Below are 21,144 nucleotides of genomic sequence, written 5' to 3'. Positions count from 1 at the left end.
TAGGCCTGATCCTTTATAAACTGTTTGCGCCATTGTGTCATTTACGCTCTCCCAATAATAAATAACTAATAATAATATTTGAAATCTTTCTAGAATTCAACTAATTGGCCAGAAATATTTTCAAGATCACATCACATATTAGTTATATTGCTGCCAACTCAAAATTAATCTACCATTATCTAAAACCACTTATCAAAAGCTAACTTCATTCATCCCCAGGTTGTCAGACAATTTGTTAATTCAAGGATCAAACTACCAATTTGGCTTCAACAGCCCAGATAATTTCCCAAGCTCCTTTTTTATTGCAAGTGATACCATTCTCACTGTACTTATTGAACTTAATATCAATACTTCAAGTGATAATAAATCAATGCTGCAACAATCACCTATGCAGAGCCAAATGGAAGCTGATAGCCACTGACACATTATTCAAAGCTGACCATGATCTGTCTTCCTGAACAACTTGTATTTTGTATGGTGCATTTAACATAAACAAGCTTCTCAAGGTGCTTTGTAGGAACACAGATGAACAACACATGACACCAAGCTGCCTAAGGAGATATAAGAACAGGTGATCAACAGAGTTCAAAGAGAGTTTTTAAGAATCAGCTTAGAAGAAAGAAAGGGGGATGTTTAAAAACCAGAAATCGGGCCATGGCAAATGAAGCTATAGACGTCAACAATGGAATAATTAAAATGGAAGACATTTCGGAAGCCACAGTTGAAAAAATACATACTTTGGAGGATTGGAGGATGTTACAAAGATGGGATGATATTCAAACAGAACTTAAAACTGAGGTGCTGTCAGGAAGACATCCAATACAGGTCAAAGAGCAAGGTGTGGAATGAATTACACTGGGATAAAGTAATAGTGTTTTAGATTAACTTAAATTTACAGATGTTGCAAAGAGGGAAAATGACCAAAAGAGCACTCAAATCACCAAGGCTAGGAGGTGACCAAAGCATGAATGAAGTTTCAATTAACAAAATAATCTAGAATTATGGAAATAAGCCACAGTTGGCATTTCTACTGCATTTATATACCTTAGTTCAGCACAACATTGTGATGCTAATGTTCTATGTAAATTACTTTCCAGCTGGTAAGGATATCTGGAATCCCCTTCTCATTTCTAATTGTGAAATGGAGTGAAGGGAACAGAGTTGACTCCTGGCTTATTTATCCATATTTCAGAGTATCAGAGTAGCAAATTAAGCCCCCATATTAACACGTTTTGAGGAATGTATCATGTGTCAATCAGATCTTTGAATATAATTTGTTAGAATACCAGTTAAAACAATTGCTGAAGCAATTGAGTGACATTGAGCAAATTCAAATGCCTCAAACTGCCAACATTAAAATATGAGAAGTAAAGCAAAACTTGTCTGTTAACCATAACCTTTGTAAAGAAGATTGATGTATTTCTTACCTTGGCCTTTGGAAGATATACCACTGCAATCAGATGGATTAATTACCCAGTAGTAATATTTGAGAGTATGCATTAGCTGCAGTACAGTGCCTACTCTACGGATAGTACTGTAGATAGTAGCCGTACCAATGAATTCAGCAGACAAATAAGTATATAGTGAAAGCTGTACCTGCAAGATAAATGTAGAAGTATCAATTGCTCAACCTGTTAAAAAGCATGCAATGAACATTTATTTGTCTACTACGTTAACTCATGAATGCTATAATACTAACAGATTTTATCTTCAATGAGAATGATGCAACTGCAACATAAAATTGCAACTGCAATCATAGGACATTTAATTTTTTGGATGGGTAAAATTAAATGCACTGGACAATAGATTTTTTCAAAAGTGTTTCTTTCTCAGATTTTTTTTGTTTACGATAGACCTCTTGAAGCTGAACAAAAATATAATTTCACACTACTTGTATCACATAGGAATCTGGAGAAACAAGAAATTAGCTTTTACTGAATATAATGTGTTTATTGCACAACGGTGCTGACACTTTGCAATAATTCAACTCAGCTAAAAACGTTTTGTTGATGATTTTCATTTGTACTCAATGTCTGAGGCTTCTCACTTGAGTGTCCAACAATAATCAGACAACACTGATAGATTCCAGTTGCCCTGATACCATTTCTCCATGATGCAATGTCCTGGTGAAACCTTTCGCCATGCTCATCACTGACAGCACCAAGATTTGCAAGGAAGAAGATGCTTTAGTGACATGTTGCATTTTATGGTTTTGTATTCTTGAAGCATGTTTTCAACCAGCTGCACGTAGTTTGGTGCTCTGTAGTTACTAAGAAAGTTTTCAAAAACATCCTTGAATGCCTTCCATGGGATTTTCTCTGGTCCCACTTGAAGTTCTTTGAATTGCCTGTCATTGCTGACCTGTTTGATTTGTAGACCAACAAAAAATGCCTTCCTTAATCTTGGCAGCAGTTATTTTGACGTTTTATGAATTGAAATAACAAATATAGGTGATTGTGGCGGCTTGACCACGCAGCAAGTGAACCGGCTCCAGCAGTTGCCGGCGAGTCCGCAGCCAGCGGCAACCGAGAGGACTCTGAGTGCGGGGCAGACCTCAGCCCAGAAGCCGACGTCGCTTCTGCCCCACAAAGAGCGGGGTTGCTGGGAGCGGGTTACTGAAGCACACGCCAATTCAAACAGTAAACAGTTCAACCCGACCCTGCTCGAGTCAGTGTGTTGTTTTCACTCGTCGCGTATCAGCGTAACTACATTGGTGACCCTGACGGTCCAACAGCATTTGGACCCAACATGAACGACTCGGCTCTGCAGAATGCAGTTTCCCTTAAACTGCCAACCTTCTGGACCACCCAACCCCTGGTCTGGTTGGAGCAAGTGGAGGCCCAGTTCCAGGTTAGGCAAATTGTCTTAGACGCCACCAGGTATTACTATGTGGTGGGCGCCCTCGACCAGGAGACAGCGGGCGCCGCGTTATCAACTTTCTGCGTTAGCCCTCAGCAACAGACAGGTACGAGGCACTCAAGGCCCTGTTAATCCGCACGTTTGGCCTCTCCCGCCACAAACGGGCCGCGCGGTTACTACATATGGATGGCCTGGGCAAACGCGCACCATCAGCCCTGATGAGTGACATGCTAGCACTGGCAGACGACCATAAGCCTTGTCTGCTTTTTGAACAGATCTTCTCGGAGCAAATGCCAGAAGACATCCGCCTCCTGCTAGCAGTTGAAGACTTCAAAGACCCACTCGGGGTGGCTGCCCGCGCAGATGTGCTTTGGCGCGCCAAACAAATTCGCGGAACCACCATCGGAATTAGTGCTGCGGCACAGCCGAAAGCTCAGATCTCCCACACCCCAGCAGCGGAGCACTGAACACCCACACCAAGGGACGGCACCACTTCTGAGTCTTGGTGTTTGTATCGTCAAAGGTGGGGTTCCGGGGCCTGCCGCTGCTAACCGCCATGCTCGTTCCAGGGAAATGCCAGGACCAGCCGTCGCTAATGGCTACAGCGGCTGGTCACCATGATAGCCTCCTCTACATTTGGGACAAGCTCTCCGGGCGAAGATTCCTAGTGGACACGGGGGCGGAAATCAGTGTCCTATCCCCCTCAAGCCACGATACCTGATCCAGAAGAACAGGACCAGAACTTACGGCAGCCAACAGCAGCACCATCCGCACCTACGCACAAGAACCATCCCCTTGCAGTTCGGTTCCAACCACTTTACATGGACATTTACACTGGCCGCAGTGTCACAGCCATTGCTAGGTGCAGACTTCCTCCACGCGCACTGCCTGCTAGTGGATTTGAAGGGGCAACGATTGGTCAATGCGAAGACGTTCCAGTCTTTCTCCCTCGGTGAGGCCAGGTTACCGGCCCCGCACCTGGACTCCGTCACTTATTCTGACAACGAGTTCACCAGAGTGTTATTGGAGTTCCCATCTATCATCACGCCGCAGTTTTCCTCAACAAACCCCAAACACGGCGTGATGCACCACATCCCCACACAGGGACCTCCCCTTCATGCCTGGGCCCGCAGGCTACCGCCCGACAAGCTCCGCCTCACGAAGGAGGAATTCAAGAAGATGGAGGAGATGGGGATTGTGCAGCATTCCAACAGTCCATGGGCCTCCCCACTCCATATGGTGCCCAAGTCCGCGGGAGGGTGGAGACCGTGCGGCAACTATCGGAGGCTGAATGACGCCACCACATCCGATCGCTATCCGGTACCGCACATCCAGAACTTTACGTGCACGGGGCGCACATCTTTTCAAATATTGACCTGGTCCGAGGGTATCATCAGATCCCAGTCCACCCGGATGATGTACCGAAGGCGGCCTTCATTACCCCCTTTGGCCTGTTCGAGTTCCTCAGGATGCCGTTCAGGCTCAAAAACGTGGCGCAGACTTTCCAGCGCTTGATGGACGCAGTAGGGTGAGGTCTGGACTTTCTGTTCATCTACCTGGATGACATACTTATCGCCAGCCGCTCCTGCCAGGAACATCTAGCACATCTATGCCTGCTCTGCCACTGCCTGAGCAACTACGGCCTGGCTATCACCCCCGCCAAGTGCCAGTTCGGCCTATCCGCCATCGACTTCTTGGGACACCAGATTGACCGCCATGGAGCTGTTCCTCTGCCGGCGAAAGTTGAGGCAATCTGCCAATTCGCCAGGCCCAGCACTGTTAAAGGCCTGCAGGAATCTGTTGGGATGGTTAACTTTTACCACCGTTTCCTGCCCCCGGATCATGCAGCCCCTTTTTGGCTTGATGTCCGGCAAGGTCAAAGAGGTCACCTGGACAGAGGAGGTGAAGGCAGCTTTCGAACAAGCCAAGAATGCGCTAGCAAACGCCACGCTCCTAGTCCACCCCCGGGTCGACGTCTCCACTGCCCTCACTGTGGATGCCTCCGACACGGCAGTTGGCGGCATGCTCGAGCAGCTCATCTAAGGTCAGTGGAAGCCGCTCGCCTTCTTCAGCCGGCACCTACGACCCCCGGAACTTAAGTACAGCACTTTCAACAGGGCGCTGCTGGCCCTGTACCTTGCCATCCGGCACTTCAGGTATTTCCTGGAAGGGAGAGAGTTCATGGTCTTCACAGACCACAAGCCCCTCACTTTCGCATTTGCCAAAGTGTCGGACCCGTGGTCGGGCCGCCAACAACGCCATCTGTCGTACAACTCGGAGTTTACCACCACGATCAAGCACATGTCTGGGAAGAAAAACATGGTAGCAGACGTGCTGTCACAAACCTCCGTCCAATCAGTGCACTCTCTGTCTCCGGGGGTGGATTATGCGGCGTTAACTGAGGCGCAACGGCTGGACAGCGAGATGCCGGCATACTGAACCACAGTCTCAGGACTCCGCCTCGAAGACATACCCATTGAGCCCGAAGGTAAGAAGCTCCTTTGCAATGTGTCCACCGGGCAACCTCAGCCCATTGTCCCGACCGCTTGGAGGCGCCGCGTTTTTGATACTTTGCACGGTTTAGCCCGCCCTTCCATCCGGGCGACCATCCGGCTGATCGCAGACAGGTTTGTGTGGCACAGCCTATGCAAGGAGGTCGGGCACTGGGCCAGGACGTGCATGCACTGTCAAACCTCCAAAATCCAGAGGCACGTGAAGGCCCAACTGCAACCCTTCCAGCCGACACATAGAAGGTTCGAACATGTCCACGTGGACATCGTCGGCCCACTGCCAGTTTCGAGAGGAGCGAGATACCTATTCACCATGGTGGACAGGTTCATGAGGTGGCCGGAGGCTGTTCCACTCGCTGACATGGCCACGGAGACATGCGCCAGGGCCCTGATTACCACCCGGGTGACACGGTTCGGACTCCCAGCCCACGTCACTTCAGACAGGGGTGTACAGTTCACATCGGCTTTGTGGTCTGCGCTGGCACAACTCCTCGGAACCCAGCTCCACCAAACGACTGCTTACCACCCGCAGTCCAACGGCCTGGTGGAACGTTTCCACAGGCACTTGAAGTCGGCCCTGATGGCACGCCTCCAAGGGCCAGACTGGGTTGACGAACTCCCCTGGATGCTGCTTGGTATCCGTACTGCACCCAAGGAGGACCTGGCCGCATCATCGGCCGAACTGGTTTACGGTGCTGCTCACAGTTCCTGGTGAGTTTGTGGCAGCACCCCGTGGCCCAGAGGACACACCTGCTGGAGTCCTAACTAAACTCCGGGAGGGGCTTGGAACACTTGCTCCAGTCCCGATGTCCCACCGTGGAACAACACCCACTTTCGTGCCCAGGGACCTACAACAGAACAAGTATGTTTTCATTCGCTGAGGCACGCACAGACCACCCCTGCCGCAACCATACGATGGACCCTACAAGGTGGTGCGCCATAATGGAGTGACCTGCATTCTCGACATCAGCGGTCGGGACAAGACTTTTACCACTGACCGTCTCAAACCGGTGCACCTAGACCTTGAACGCCTGGTTGCAGTACCACCCCCATGACGTCGAGGCCAGCCAACTAAAAGAACTGAGAGTGTGCAGGCTGTGGACTCTGCACCTCCTATCACCAGTTCTGGGGTGGGGGGGGGGGTCATGTGGTGGCTCGACCAAGCTGCAAGCGAACCAACTCCAGCAGTCGCCGGCGAGCCCACAGCCAGCGGCAACCAAGAGGACTCTGAGTGCAGGGCACACCTTGGCCCAGAAGCCGACGTCGCTTCTGCCCCGCAAAGAGCGGGGGTTGCTGGGAGCGGGTTACTGAAGCGCACGCCGATTCAAACAGTAAACAGTTCAACCCAACCCTGCTCGAGTCAGTGTGTTGTTTTCACTCGTTGCATATCAACGCCACTACATGATATTTTAAAAAAAGTGTATGACAGAGAAATTTCATAGCAATTTTCATGGTCAGCAGCCCAAAGTACTCAGGAAGCAAAATCATTCTTGTCCAATGCTTTTAATTAATGCTATCCTATAAATACAATGAATGGTACATTATTGAGATAGAATGTCTGAACATGTAATATTTGAAACATTCAAAAATAGTTTCAAGATAGACAGATAAAAAGAAAAAAAACGTTGAAACTTAACATAAGAACAGAAATAGTAAAAAATATTTAGATCTGTCAGCAGTGGAGCAAATAAAATCAAACTAAAATGTTTTGGACATAAATCCTTCAGTGGCAAACTATTCATCCACTGATTTGAATGGGAGATCCCAACATAGAGTTAAGGATGAAAGATGCAAGTTGTTTTATTTTCTTATTTAATATCATTTCAATCACTTCTATTTATTAGCATTTATTTATTAGCTTTGTACACATCAATTAAACTCAGCTCCCGTAGTTCCAATAAACTTATCCACTCTGCTCACGTCTGAAGTTTTTCAGTCCTGCCAATATTTTCAAATCTTCTCTAGACCCTCTTCAGTGCAGTGATAAGATGTATTTAAACTGTATTCAAACCATCACTACAATTCTATTTAAACATCTTTGTGCTAATGTTCTGTACTGTAGGTAATAAAGGAAAGCACAGACAAAGCTCTCCCTACCACTGAGTACATTTACATGGAGCGTTGCCACATAAAAGCAACGTCCATTATCGAGGATGCCCACCATCCAGGCCACACCACAACCATCCATAAGTCCCGAGCTTTTGGCGATCAGCGTGTCCTGGGTTCAATGCCAAGGACTGAGGCACAAGGGCTGAATCATAAGTTAGGAAGTCGAGGCACATCAGCTGAAGCCAAGTCTGCGAATCCCTGGAGTCTTCTGAGGAGGTCGAAGCTGTAATGCCTGTTGGCTAAGTCAGAGTCTGCTGGAGATAGAAGGCCTGTCCTGAGTCAAACAACTACGTATGTGCATGGGTGAGAGGGAGAATTGGGGCTTATTTTGCTATTGTTTTGGTGCTGTTGTTGTATTCTGTGCTGTTCTGCAGAACACTGTGGGTATGATATGTTGACACCAGAATGTATGACAACACTTGCATGCTGCCTCAGCACACCCTTGGTTGTCTTGGTTGTTGACAGAAATGACACATTTCACTGTATGTTTCCATGTACACCTGATAAACTTGTATCTTGAATTGAGTAGAAGGTACAGGAGGCTTAGGTCCCATACCACCTGGTTCAAGGACAGTTATTACCCTAAAACCATCAGGCTCCAGAACCAATGTGGATAGCTTCACTCATCTCAAATCGGAACTGATTCCATAACTTCCTGACTCACTTTCAAGGACTCCACAACTCATATTCTCAGGATTATTTATTTTCTATTTGCATAATTTGCCTTTGCACATTGGTTTGTCAGACTTTATGTACATTTTTACATAAATTCAACTGTATTTCTTGATTTCCCTGTAAATGCCTCCAAGAAAATTAATCTTAAAGTAGTATATGGTGACATACACAGACTTCAGTAGTAAAATTATTTTGACTTCCTTTACCACTTACTAACCTGTCCTGCTAACATGAAGGATCTGTGAATGTGAAATTCAGGATCCCTTAGTTCCCCCACACTGCTCAATACCATTCTACTTACTATGCATTCTCTTACTTTCCTGTGCCATTCAAATTGTAGTACTTCATGTTTCTCTAGATCAAAGTCCATTATTTTTCTGCTCAAATAACCAAACTAGCTATATAGTCATGCAGACAAAAGTTATGCTCCTCACTATAAACCATAGGCCACTACTTAAATATCATTTGTGAAGTTCTTTATTTTGGATGTACATATAAGCCTAAAACATTAATATATATTAAGACAAGCAATGAACGAAGTACTGAGCCCTGCGGAATGCCACTTGTAACTGCCATCCAGTCACAAATCATTATGCTTTGTTTCCGGCAACCAAACAAATTTTAGTTCAATTATGTCACTCACCTCTGAATCCAATAGGTGGCTACTTTCCTAACCAGCATGTCATGTGGGGTTTCGTCAAAAGCCTTGCTAAAATCTACAATGAATCTTTCAAATGTACTGCCCTTGTTTGGTCTGCTTGTTACCTCCTGAAAAAGTTTGATCAAGTTACTCAGGCTTCACTACCCTTCAACACCACCATTTCAACTATCGCAAATTAATCTACATCTCCTGCATAAAAGTTTACAAGTCCTTCGTAACTGATTCCAATAATACCTCCATTGAAAAGTACCTGACCTGCCATTACTTGTTTTATGTGTTCCTTGTTTTTCAAAGCAATGCTGCAATGTTAACAGTCCTCTGGGATCAATCTCACTCTTCTCCATGGGAATATATTTCAGTGAATCCCTCAAACTCCTTCTTGAATGCTTCCCATTGCTTTCAAACTAGCTTATCTAAAAAGAGTTAATCAAGCGTTTCAGCAGAAGATGTGCTGAGGGTGGAACTAAAGCAATATTGTGGTAAAAGAAATCTTTACATGTTAATTTTCTTTTATTAATTAATTTGAAGAATTAACTACAACACACCTAAATTAGTCCAGAATCTCAAATAACATACCTTTTTTCCCCCATGCATTTTTGATAGCTTGGCTGTGCTGGGAAGGCAGAATTTATTACCGATTCTAAACTACCTTTAATAAGGTAATGTTAAGTCAGCTTCTGGCACCACTGTCATCCTGCTAGTAAAGATATTCTCACAGTGCTGTTGAAAAAGTTGCTTCAGGCATCACCCCTGTAAATGATGGACTTGCAATATATTTCTAATATAGAATAAAGTATGTCTCTAAGGGAAACTTGCAGGTAATGATTTTCTCATATTCCTACTCTCAAGTTTTTGTTGACTGTGGTTGTTGAGTTTGGAGACACTATGAGTGTATCCTGCGCAAGTAACTGCTGAACATTCTGTAGATTGTTCATGTTGCTGTAACTGTGTTTTAGTAATGATGGTAATGGATGTTTGAGTCAAAGATTGTGCAAATCATGCAGACTGCTTTGTCCAGGATAATATTAAGCTTCTTGTAAGCTGCTGGAGTTGCACTCAGGCAGATTAAGCATATGCCATCATACTCCCTACTACAGTAGTTGAAAGTCCTTGGAATGTCAGGAGATGAGCCACTCATCAAAGAGACCCAGTCTCTGGCCAGTACTTGTCATTCAGGCAGGGAGGTAGCTAGCCCAATTGAGTTTCTGGTCAGGGATGTTCTGCAGTAATGGTGAGGAAAGTGGTGATGATAATTCCATTCAATCATAAGGTTCAATAATTAAGACCTTTTTTCTTGCTGGAAATAGTCATGGCCTGGGGATTTTATGGCACAAATGTTATTTGCTACTTATCAATCCATACCTGAAAGTTGCCTTATGTTTTGTTTCTGCAAGCATGGGGATGAGATACTTAAGTTTGCTGACAGGTTTTGAGTAGAACTTTATTATACAATTATCAGTGAGCATCCCCACATTTGACCATATAATGGAAGAAAGGTCACTGAAGAAGCACTGCAGTAACATTTTATGACTGGTTGATCATCGGAACTTCTGATTGAACACTGTTGCAAAGGTTTAATTTTGGTGATGGCTTATAATAAGCCCATATTTATGTTTAGAGACAAAGAAAAACAGGTTAAACTGTTAACAATCCTCTGGAGAAAATGAACAGGTCAAACAAGTTTGATGTTGGAAGACTTTGACCTGAAACAATGACAATTCCTTTCTTTCTGCAGATACTGCTCAGCTTGCTGAATTCCCCCAGCACTGTGTTGTGAACTTCTGCCCCTGAATGATCCCCACTAAATCCTGGAGATAATGTGCATTTTTCAATAATGCAATTAAACAGCCTTTCATCACCCACAAATGAAAATGAGTTTAAATCTCTTATCTTGCAAAGGAGTTGAAAGATAGGGCCAACACATGGATATTGTGCAGAAGAGTTGTAAAATAAAGACTCAAGGAAGCATTTCATACAATATACATTTTTTTCCCAAATGTACTAAAATCATACCTTCGCAGGAGTATGAATCCAGATAGCAGGATTAAATAGAATATGATCACACAACTGCTTTAATAAGGGTGCTCCATGAGTCAAACCATCCAGATATTTAGCAAAGGATAAAAATTGTTCAAGAACAGCACGTGTTATGTGGACTCTGGATGACTATCAAAGAAAAAAAAAGAGAACATGTAAAATTACTTAAGGTTCTTGAAAATGATGATGTTACAAATGCGTATTCTACATAATCGTATTTTGAACAACGTAGAATCCAAATTAATTCTGGGTAACTGGGAATTTCAAACCACTGACACTTAATTTAATAGATTGTGAAAAGTATCAGGTTAATTATCTTTATATGTAAACCAGGTTCCTGCCTACATTATCCATTCTGAAGCAGGCCTTTGTCCTGAAATACCAACAATTCCCTTCCCACCACAGATGCTGCTCGACGTTGAGTTCTTCAAGCAGAATTTTTGCGGCTCCAGGAAACTAGAGGCATCAATTACACTGGAAGGAGGAGTGTTCTTCAAATTTCCACAAACCTTTCCATCAATTAAGTTCAATTAACCCATTTAATTACCAAAGACTTTTCTGAAAAAGTGAATAAATACTTCTTTATCATTAAGGCTTTGGTGATCCATAATTATATACGCCTTAACTAAATCTCCCTTCAGCATCCTTTGTTCCACAGAAAATTACTACAACTGAATTTCCATACCTCAGCAATATCCCCATATATAACTGCACTCTTTCTCTCACTATCACACCTTTTCTAGTCTGGTGTCTAGAGTTACTCTCCCTGAAACAGTTATAGCTGTCAACTTTAATATTCTATCACTCAGTGATTAAAGAAGATATTCTAATTATCATCTCATCCACCTGTTTTATAACTTTTAGTCATCAGAGCAGAGCTACATTCTTTAGTACTCTACCATTTATCGTACATTCCCTTACCTTGTTCCCACCCTCACTAACCCTCAACCAAATACATTATCTTATACCTCTCCTGAATGAAATCATTTGTCACATCTCTGCTGCACATAACTATTCTTTTTAAAATATCTTCCAGAAACATAGAAACTTTTCCTTCACTGTCAATGTTGATATGATCAACAAATTCCTTAATTATGACGCCTATATTTAAGTCAAAGTCATTGCAATTTTATAAAACAAGGGGACTAATGTTGAAGTGTTTGGAACTCCATGGCAAGGACTCTTATGTCACTAAAATCCCAATTACTCTTCATTTAAATTCACCCAGCTACTTTGTTTAATCCAGCCTATCCTTTTTTTGTATTTTAGTCTTCTCTCTTTTATTTGCCTCAAGAATCTGCCATGCTGCTCATTGTCCAACACCTTGCTAAAACCCATATGGACTAACAACAAATGTTCTGTCTTCATGTGTCAGCATGCCCAAAGCATAGAACATAAAACATATACAAGACAACACAGCACAGTTCCTTCGGTCCATGATGTTGTGCCAAACTAAATCAATCCCTCTGCCTATAAGACGTTCATATTCTTTCATCCTCTGCACATTCATGTGAGCAGAGCTTTTTAAATGCCTCTTAAGAACCTCCTAAATGCCTCTTTTGTATTTGTCTTTACAACCACATTCCAGGCACCCACCACTCTGTAAAAAATTTGCTCACACATCTCCTTTGAACTGACCACCTGTTACCTTAAATGTATGCCCTGTAGTATTAGATGTTTTGACCTTGGGAAAGAAAGAAACTGGCTGTCTTCTCTATCTATGCATCAAAATATATTATAAACATCCCTAAGGTCTCGCTGCAGGCTTTACCACTTGAGAGAAAACAAACCAAGCTAGTCCAACATCCAAGAGCACATGCGCACTAATCCAGGGAGCATCTGGTAACCTCTTCTGCAACCACTCCAAAAGCTCCACATTGTTCCTATAATGGAATGACCACAATTGAACACAATACTCCAGATGTAGCCTAACTAGAGTTTTATAAAGCTACAATATAACTTCCCAACTTTTGAACGGTATTCCCTCCCCTACCCCAGAAGTTTTCAAATTTTAGCATTTTACAACACTGAATCAGAGAGGATTTAATTTGGCTTTTTTGATGCTGAACAACAGAGAAGTCTCTTTCATGTCAAAGTGAAAATAAATTCTGACAATATGATCTAAATTTGCTATAGTTATTAAATACAAAATAATTGATTGCATTACTTACCCCCATCAAGTCAGTATCTGGTAAATGCGCCTTTGACAGTAATTATAACCTTCAGTCTGTGTGGTTAGGTCATTATCAGCTTTGCACATCTGGACACTGCAATTTCCCCCATTCTTCTTTACAAAACTGCTCAAGCTCTGTCAGATTGCATGGGGATCATGAGTGAACAGCCCTTTTCAAGTCCAGCCACAAATTCTCAGTTGGATTGTGATCTGGACTCTGAATTGGCTACTCTAGGACATTAACATTACTGTTTTTAAGTCATTCCCGTGTAGCTTTGGCTTTATGCTTGAGGTCACTGACTTCCTGGAAAACACATTTTCTCCCAAGTTGCAGTTCTCCAGCAGGTTGCATCATGTTTCCCTCCAAGATTTCCCTATTTTGATGCATTCACTTTACCCTTTACCTTCACAAGCTTTCCTGGACCTAGTGCAGTGAAGCATCCCCACAGCATGATGCAGCCTCCACCATACTTCTCGGAAGGGATGCTGTGTTTTTGATGACGTGGGGTATTTGGCTTATGTCAAACTAAGTGTTTAGTCTGATGGCCAAAAAGCTAAGTTTTGATTGCATCAAACCATAGAACCTTCTTCCAGCTGACTTCAATCTCCCCCACATGCCTTCTGGCAAACTCTAGCTGAGATTTCATGGAGATTTTTCTCCCCCATCTCAGCAACTGAAGCTTGTAACGCCTCCAGAGTTGTCATAGGTCTCTTAGTGGCCTCCTTCACTAGTCCCCTTCTTGCACAGTCATTCAGTTTTGAGGACAGTCTGCTCTAGGCAGATTTACAACTGTGCTATGTTCGTTTCATTTCTTGATGATTTGACTTAACTGTACTCCACTTTTTGCGGAGTCGCTTGAATGGTGTAATTTTTGCCAGGAGTTGGACCTTCCTCACACAGGGGTATTTTTACTACAATTAGTTGAAACACTTTGACTGCATACAGGTAATCACCTCAATAATAACCAAGTGCTTTGAGAGGCTGGTCAAGGACTACATCTGCAGCTTGTTACCACTCACCCTGCACCCCCTGCAATTTGCCTACTGACACAACCGATCAACAGATGACATAATAGCCACAGCTCTACATACTGTCCTTACACAGCTGGAGAGGAGGGATACTTATGTGAGAATGCGTTTCTTAAGACTACAGTTCAGCATTCAACACTATAATTACCTCCAGGCTTGACAGGAAGCTCAGAGACCTCAGTCTTCACCCTGCCTTGTGCAGCTGGACCCTGGACTTCCTGTCAGATCGCCAGCAGAATGGGCTCCCTCACCTCTGCCCCTCAATATAGGAGCCCCTCAGGGCTGTGTCCTAAGCACCCTTCTTTTACTCGTTGTACACTCATGACTGTGTCGCCACCCATAGCTCCAATCTGCTAATTAAACTTGCTGACGACACTACACTGATTGGCCTAATCTCAAATAATAACGAGGCAGCCTTTAGAGAAGAAGTCATCACCCTAACACAGTACAGTCAAGAAAACAACCTCTCCCTCAATGTCGCAAAATCAAAGGAGCTGGTTGTGGACTACAGAAAAAATGGAGACTGGCTCACCCTTATTGACATCAATGAATTTGGGGTTGAGAGGTTGAACAGTTTCAAGTTCCTTAGTATACACATTACCAAGGACCTCACTTGGTCTGTACATACCGACTTGTGGTGTAAAAAGCACAACAGCGCCTTGTTCACCTCAGATGTTTGGAGAACTTCAGCATGAGTCCCCAAATCCTAAGGACTTTCTACAGGGACACAATTAAGAGTATCCTAGCTGGCTGCATCACTGCCTGGTATTGGAAACTGTACTTCCCTCAATTGCAGGACTCTGCAGAGAGTGGTGCGGACAGCCCAGCGCACCTGTAGATGTGAACTTCCCACTATTCAGGACATTTACAGCAACAGGTGCATAAAAATGGGCTTGAACGATCATTGGGGACCCCAGTCAACCCAACCACAACTGTTCCAGCTGCTACCAACCAGTAAACGGTACCGCAGCATAAAGGCCAGGGCCAACAGGTTCCGGGACAGCTTCTTCCATGAGGCCATCAGACCGATTAATTCATGTTGACACAATGTATTTCTAGGCTATATTGACTGTTCTGTTGTATATCTTACTGTACATACTATTTATTACAAATTACTATAGCTTGCACATTGCACATTCAGACGGAGATGTAATGTAAAGAGTTTCACTCCTCATGTATGTGAAGCATCTAAGAAATAAAGTCAACTCGATTCAATTTATTTAACTAAGTATATGACTTCCAGGACCAAATTGGCTGCACCAGTGGGGTGTCATATTGAAGGGGGTGAATACTTATGCAATCAATTATTTTGTGTTTTACATTTGTAATTAACTTAGATCATTTTGTAGAGATCATTTTTCACTTTGACACAAAAGTGTCTTTTTCTGTTGATCAGTGTTAAAAAAGCTATAATAAATCCACCGCGATTCCATGTTGTAAAACAATAAAACTTGAAAACTACCAAAGGGGGGTGAATACTTTTTTTATATGCACTGATTATGCACTCTTTACCACCCTATAAACCTGTAAAGCCACTTTCAAGCAGCTATGGACTGATAACCCAAGATCATTCTTTGCATCAACACCACTTAACAGTTTTCCTATTATACTGTCCCTTTATATTTGATTTCCCAAAGTGCAACACCTCACATTTGGCCAAATTAAACTCCATTTCCCAATTCTCTGTCCACATCTGAAAATTATCTATATCTGCTTTATCCTTTGACAACATTATACATTATCCCCAATTCCATCCATCTACATTTTTATCCAGGTCATTTATATTTATCATAAACAGCAGAATTCCCAGTACAGAACAGAGGCCAGGAACCAGAACAAGTCCTATCAATCACTACCCTCTCTCTTCTAAGGGCAAGCCATTTCTGAATCAAAACAGCCATGCTTTGAGGATCCTATGCAGCTTAATCTTCTGGATGAGCCTCTCATGAGGAAAGCAAAGATTATAAAACCATAATTTATCTCCAATTAAATAAAATACAACAAATATTTTAGATCTGAAATAAAAATAGAAAGTACTGGAAACACACAGAATTAGGCTACATTTATGGGATGATCCACCACCTTTCAAAACACTGGGAATCATTACAGAACAGGTTTTAAGACATTTATACATTTTTAGCTACATTATTAACTTAAGATAACAAGTTGTACCTTTCTAAACTTACCTTTTCCAACAGGTAACCAATTACTAAGAATCCTTTCCCACCCAACATTTGCTCTTGCATGGCAACTGAGCTCTTCAGCAGGTCAACCAGAAATGCCAAAAGGGTTGCACTACAGAAATACGCAAAAATTAGTCTGAAATAGTTTTTCTGCTCAGTCCTAAATGTACAGTGGCATGCAAAAGTCTGGACACCCCGGTCAAAATTTCTATTACTGTGAATAGTTAAGTGAGTAGATGACTATCTCCAAAAGTCATAAAGTAAAAGATGAAACATTCTTTTCAACATTTTAAGCAAGATTAGTGTATTATTTTTGTTTTGTCAAATTTTAGAGTGAAAAAACGGAAAGGAGCACCATGCAAATGTTTGGGCACCACAAGAGACTTGAGCTCGCAGGTAACTTTTACCAAGGTCTCAGACCTTAATTAGCTTGTTAGGGCTATGGTTTGTTCACTGTCATCGTTAGGAAAGGCCAGGTGATGCAAATTTCAAAGCTTTATAAATTCCCTGACTCCTCAAACCTTGTCCCAACAATCAGCAGCCATGGGCTCCTCTAAGCAGCTGCCTAGCAGTCTGAAAATTAAAATAAATGATGCCCACAAAGCAGAAGGCGGCTATAAGAAGATAGCAAAGCATTTTCAGGTAGCCGTTTCCTCAGTTCATAATGTAATTAAGAAATGACAGTTAACAGGAACGGTGGAGGTCAAGTTGAGGTCTGGAAGACCAAGAAAACTTTCCGAGAGAACTGCTCGTAGGATTGCTAGAAAGGCAAATCAAAAACCCCCGTTTGACTGCAAAAGACCCTCAGGAAGATTTAGCAGACTCTGGAGTGGTGGTGTACTGTTCTACTGTGCATCGACACCTGCACAAATATGACCGTCATGGAAGAGTCATCAGAAGAAAACCTTTCCTGCGTCTTCACCAGAAACTTCAGCGTCAGAAGTTTGCAAAGGAACATCTAAACAAGCCTGATGCATTTTGGAAACAAGTCCTGTGGACTGATGAAGTTAAAATAGAACTTTTTGGCCGCAATGAGCAAAGGTAGGTTTGAAGAAAAAAGGGTGCAGAATTTCATGAAAAGAACACCTCTCCAACTGTTAAGCACGGGGTGGATCGATCATGCTTTGGGCTTGTGTTGCAGCCAGTGGCACGGGGAACATTTCACTGGTAGAGGGAAGAATAAATTCAATTAGATACCAGCAAATTCTGGAAGCAAACATCACACTGTCTGTAAAAAAGCTGAAGATGAAAAGAGGATGGCTTCTACAACAGGATAATGATCCTAAACACACCTCAAAAACCACAATGGACTACCTCAAGAGGCGCAAGCTGAAGGTTTTGCCATGGCCCTCACAGTCCCCCGACCTAAAGATCATCGAAAATCTGTGGATGGACCTCAAAAGAGCAGTCCATGCAAGACAGCCCAATAACCTCACAGAACTAGAAGCCTTCTGCAAGGAAGAATGGGCGAAAATCCCCCAAACAAGAATTGAAAGACTCTTAGCTGGCTACAGAAAGCGTTTAGAAGCTGTGATACTTGTCAAAGGGGGTGTTACTAAGCACTGACCATGCAGGGTGCCCAAACTTTTGCCTCGGGCCCTTTTCCTTTTTTGTTGTTTTGAAACTGTAAAAGATGGAAATAAAAAAGTAATCTTGCTTAAAGAAATGTGTCATCTTTAACTTTATGCCTTTTAGAAATCAGGTCATCTTTTACTCGCCTAGCTATTCACAGTAACAGAAATTTTGACCAGGGGTGCCCAAACTTTTGCATTCCACTATATCTACATATGAACTTGCTTTCATATTATTGGCTTCAGAAAGTCAAAATCAAAGAATTTTAAAGCAGGAAATTCAAAACTGCGGTATTACTGCCAATTATACTTGAAGAACTTAATTTAAATCATTGGTACAGTTAAATATGCAAGTCAGGAACTTGAGTATTAAAAAATCATAAATGAAGATGAATGTATTATCCTAACACAGCCTTTGGCAGGGAACTCAAGAACATTATTGGCAAAGTTATTTCTTCCAGCAAAAAAAATTTGACAATAAGATCAGAAGAGGGTAAAGGAATAAGTTAGTTATAACATACAAGAACATGGCAAGTTTCATTGTATCATGCTGACAACAATTACTAATATCAAATTTTCCTGTGGTATAAAGATCTTTCATCAACCAATGACACTGCAAACACAGCTCGAGATTTTCAGTGTGTCAATTTGGTTTACCTACATTCAAGATTTTAAACAACTGAGAAATGAGGTTAATATCAGGATGCCATGAAATCTGAACATCAGACTGGTCAAAGAACTCCTATGCCTTACAATATTAACTTGAGTGACATAATTTCAAAATTCTGATGGCAAGCTGTTCACAATACAGGATGAAATCTTCACACATCTGGATTCACTCTGACTGCAGACCTAAAAAAATTCAATTAACCCCAGCAATTAAATGACCATTATTTCACAAATCAATGGACAACCATAATATTTCACATTGCCTTTTGTGCAGAGAAAATTCAATACTGATGAATGTCATATTTAAGAAGATACAACACATATCTGAAATAAACCGACAACAGCGCTAAAAATACTTAGCTAGGCTTAATATAAGGGGAGGTCAAGAACCTGACATTAGAATTGGGAAAAAAAATACAGAACAGGTTTTAAGACGGGTTCCCAACCTGGGATCCACAAACCTTTCAGTTAATGGCAGCAGTCCATGGCATAAACAAGTTGGGAAGCCCTGTTTTAAGAATTTCTATAATACTTATTTAAGATATCAAACACTTATTGCATTTTCTTTATTTTTTTTAAGATTATGAGGACACTCAGTCCTCGTTTACTGTCATTTAGAAATGCATGCATTAAAAAATGATACAATGTTCCTCCAGAATGATATCACAAAAAAAAACAGGACAAACCAAGACTAAAACTGACAAAACCACATAATTATAACATATAGTTACAACAGTGAAAAGCAATACCATAATTTGAAAAAGAGCAGACCATGGGCGCGATAAAAAAAGGTTTCAAAGTCCCAATTGACTCATCATCTAACGCAGGTGGCAGAAGGGAGAAACTCTCCCTGCCATGAATCTCCAAGCGCCGACAACTTGCCAATGCAGCACCATTGGAAGCACCTGACTACAGCTGACTCTGAGTCCGTCCGAAAACTTCGAGCCTCCGACCAGCCCCTCCGATACAGCCTCTCCGAGCACCATCCTCTGCCGAGCGCTTCGATCCCGCCCTGGCAAACAAGCAACAAGCAAAACCGAGGACTCGGGGCCTTCTCGTCCGTAGATTCTGGACCACATAGTAGCAGCAGCAGTGAAGCAGGCATTTCAGATGTTCCTCCGTGCTCTCACGTCCGTCACCATCAAATCAGGATTGTGCACGGCACCTTACTTGACAAATAACAGACATCACAACCGGAGTGGCCGCTGCGAGCTGCGTCGCACCGCCATCCTCTCTTCCCGAAAAAAAAACATTTGGAACACATTATAATCATATCAACAGATAGTATGGTCATAATGCAATATCTGCAGAATATGTCACATCTACAGAAAGTTGCAAACAAGGACAAATCCTGGATTCATGTATGTTACAAACTTGCAGGGCACTGACTAAGGTGGTATTGTTGGGCTACTACAGATCTCTGCTCTTGCACTCTACAATTGAGTAACGTGCTATGTTTGGTTGGCCAGCCACCATACTAAACACAGTTAGGAAAACGTTTACGTTGACCGAAACCCAAGACATCTAATGTTGTGCAGACATGATGTGAGGAATGTCACGTAGATGGTGCAACACACCATTAATGATCCACCTCTGACTATCCATTAAGACACCTCTGACTTGCCAGCTTGCCACATGATGTCAAGGGACTCTTATGATGTCAATATGCTTGAATATTCAATTTCAACAGTGATGACAAATGGAAAGGTGCCAAAACAAAATCCACCAAATGAATAAGTAATTAAGTCGGAATCCAACAGGGATGTTTTTTGATTTCACATATCTCTAAGGAAATATCCACACAATAACCTGAAATCAAACTCATGCAGAAGAGACAAATGAAACACTCCTCTGTCTGTTGATATGGCTACTTGGATTAAACAATGACCATCATCATCCTACCTTCAATACAAATCCAATGAAGATATCTTTGTGATAAATTGCTTCTCTGAAAAGATTGCAGTTACTTGCAAAGCTAGTACAGGTCACCCTTCTATAATCCGGCACCATTGGGACCCGAGGAGTGCCGGATTAGTGAAAATGCCAAATTTCAGAAGGATCACATTAAGCAATAGCTAACCGCCTCATCATACCTTTAAAATATCAAAGGATTCAAAGGTTCATTTAATGTCAGAGAAATGCATACAATATACATCCTGAAATGCTTTTTCTTTGCAACCATCTATGAAAACAGAGGAGTGCCCCACAGAATGAACAACAGTTAAATGTTAGAACCCCTAAGATCCCCCCCGCTTCCCTCCCTCCTGCGCGTAAACAGCAGCGAGCAACAATCCCCACTCCCCGACAAAAAATAAAGCGCACCCACTACCAGCACTCAAACATGAGCTAAGTGATAGCAAAGACACAGACTAGCAGTTACCCCAAAAGACTACATTGCACTCGCAGTTACTGAGGGAATCCTCATTAGTTTCTTTTCCTCCACTTAGTAATATACTTAAATCCAGCAGGTCACCACGTCTGATCTGAGGTCGTAGGCAGAAGAGAACAGAGTGCCGGCTGGGCAACACCGTAGGGCAGTGTGCGACTGCCAGCAGGTGGGCGAGAAGGTGGACTGACACAGCGCGCTGGCGGGTGAGACGGGCGGGTGCCAGGTGGCCGCGCCTCACACTAATGATATTAATAAATGCAGGAAAATAAGCAGGAATCA

At 42.7% G+C, this 21,144-nt stretch overlaps 1 protein-coding gene across 2 annotated transcripts in view; it reads right to left on the bottom strand.

Moving 5' to 3' along the window:
• The window catches only part of nbeaa (neurobeachin a), an 868,656-nt gene that overhangs the window by 655,352 nt on the left and 192,160 nt on the right, over positions 1–21,144 (bottom strand). For both annotated transcript variants that reach the window (XM_063054331.1, XM_063054330.1), the window contains exons 11-13: positions 16,240–16,348; positions 10,828–10,980; positions 1,428–1,596 (exon numbers count right to left, since the gene is read on the bottom strand). In XM_063054331.1, coding sequence (XP_062910401.1) covers positions 1,428–1,596; positions 10,828–10,980; positions 16,240–16,348 — 431 coding nt within the window. The remainder of the gene's footprint in view (positions 1–1,427; positions 1,597–10,827; positions 10,981–16,239; positions 16,349–21,144) is intronic.

This window comes from Mobula hypostoma, chromosome 7 (genome assembly GCF_963921235.1).
Source record: "Mobula hypostoma chromosome 7, sMobHyp1.1, whole genome shotgun sequence".
Lineage (NCBI taxonomy): Eukaryota > Metazoa > Chordata > Chondrichthyes > Myliobatiformes > Myliobatidae > Mobula > Mobula hypostoma.
This window is presented reverse-complemented; position numbering and strand designations above follow the sequence as displayed.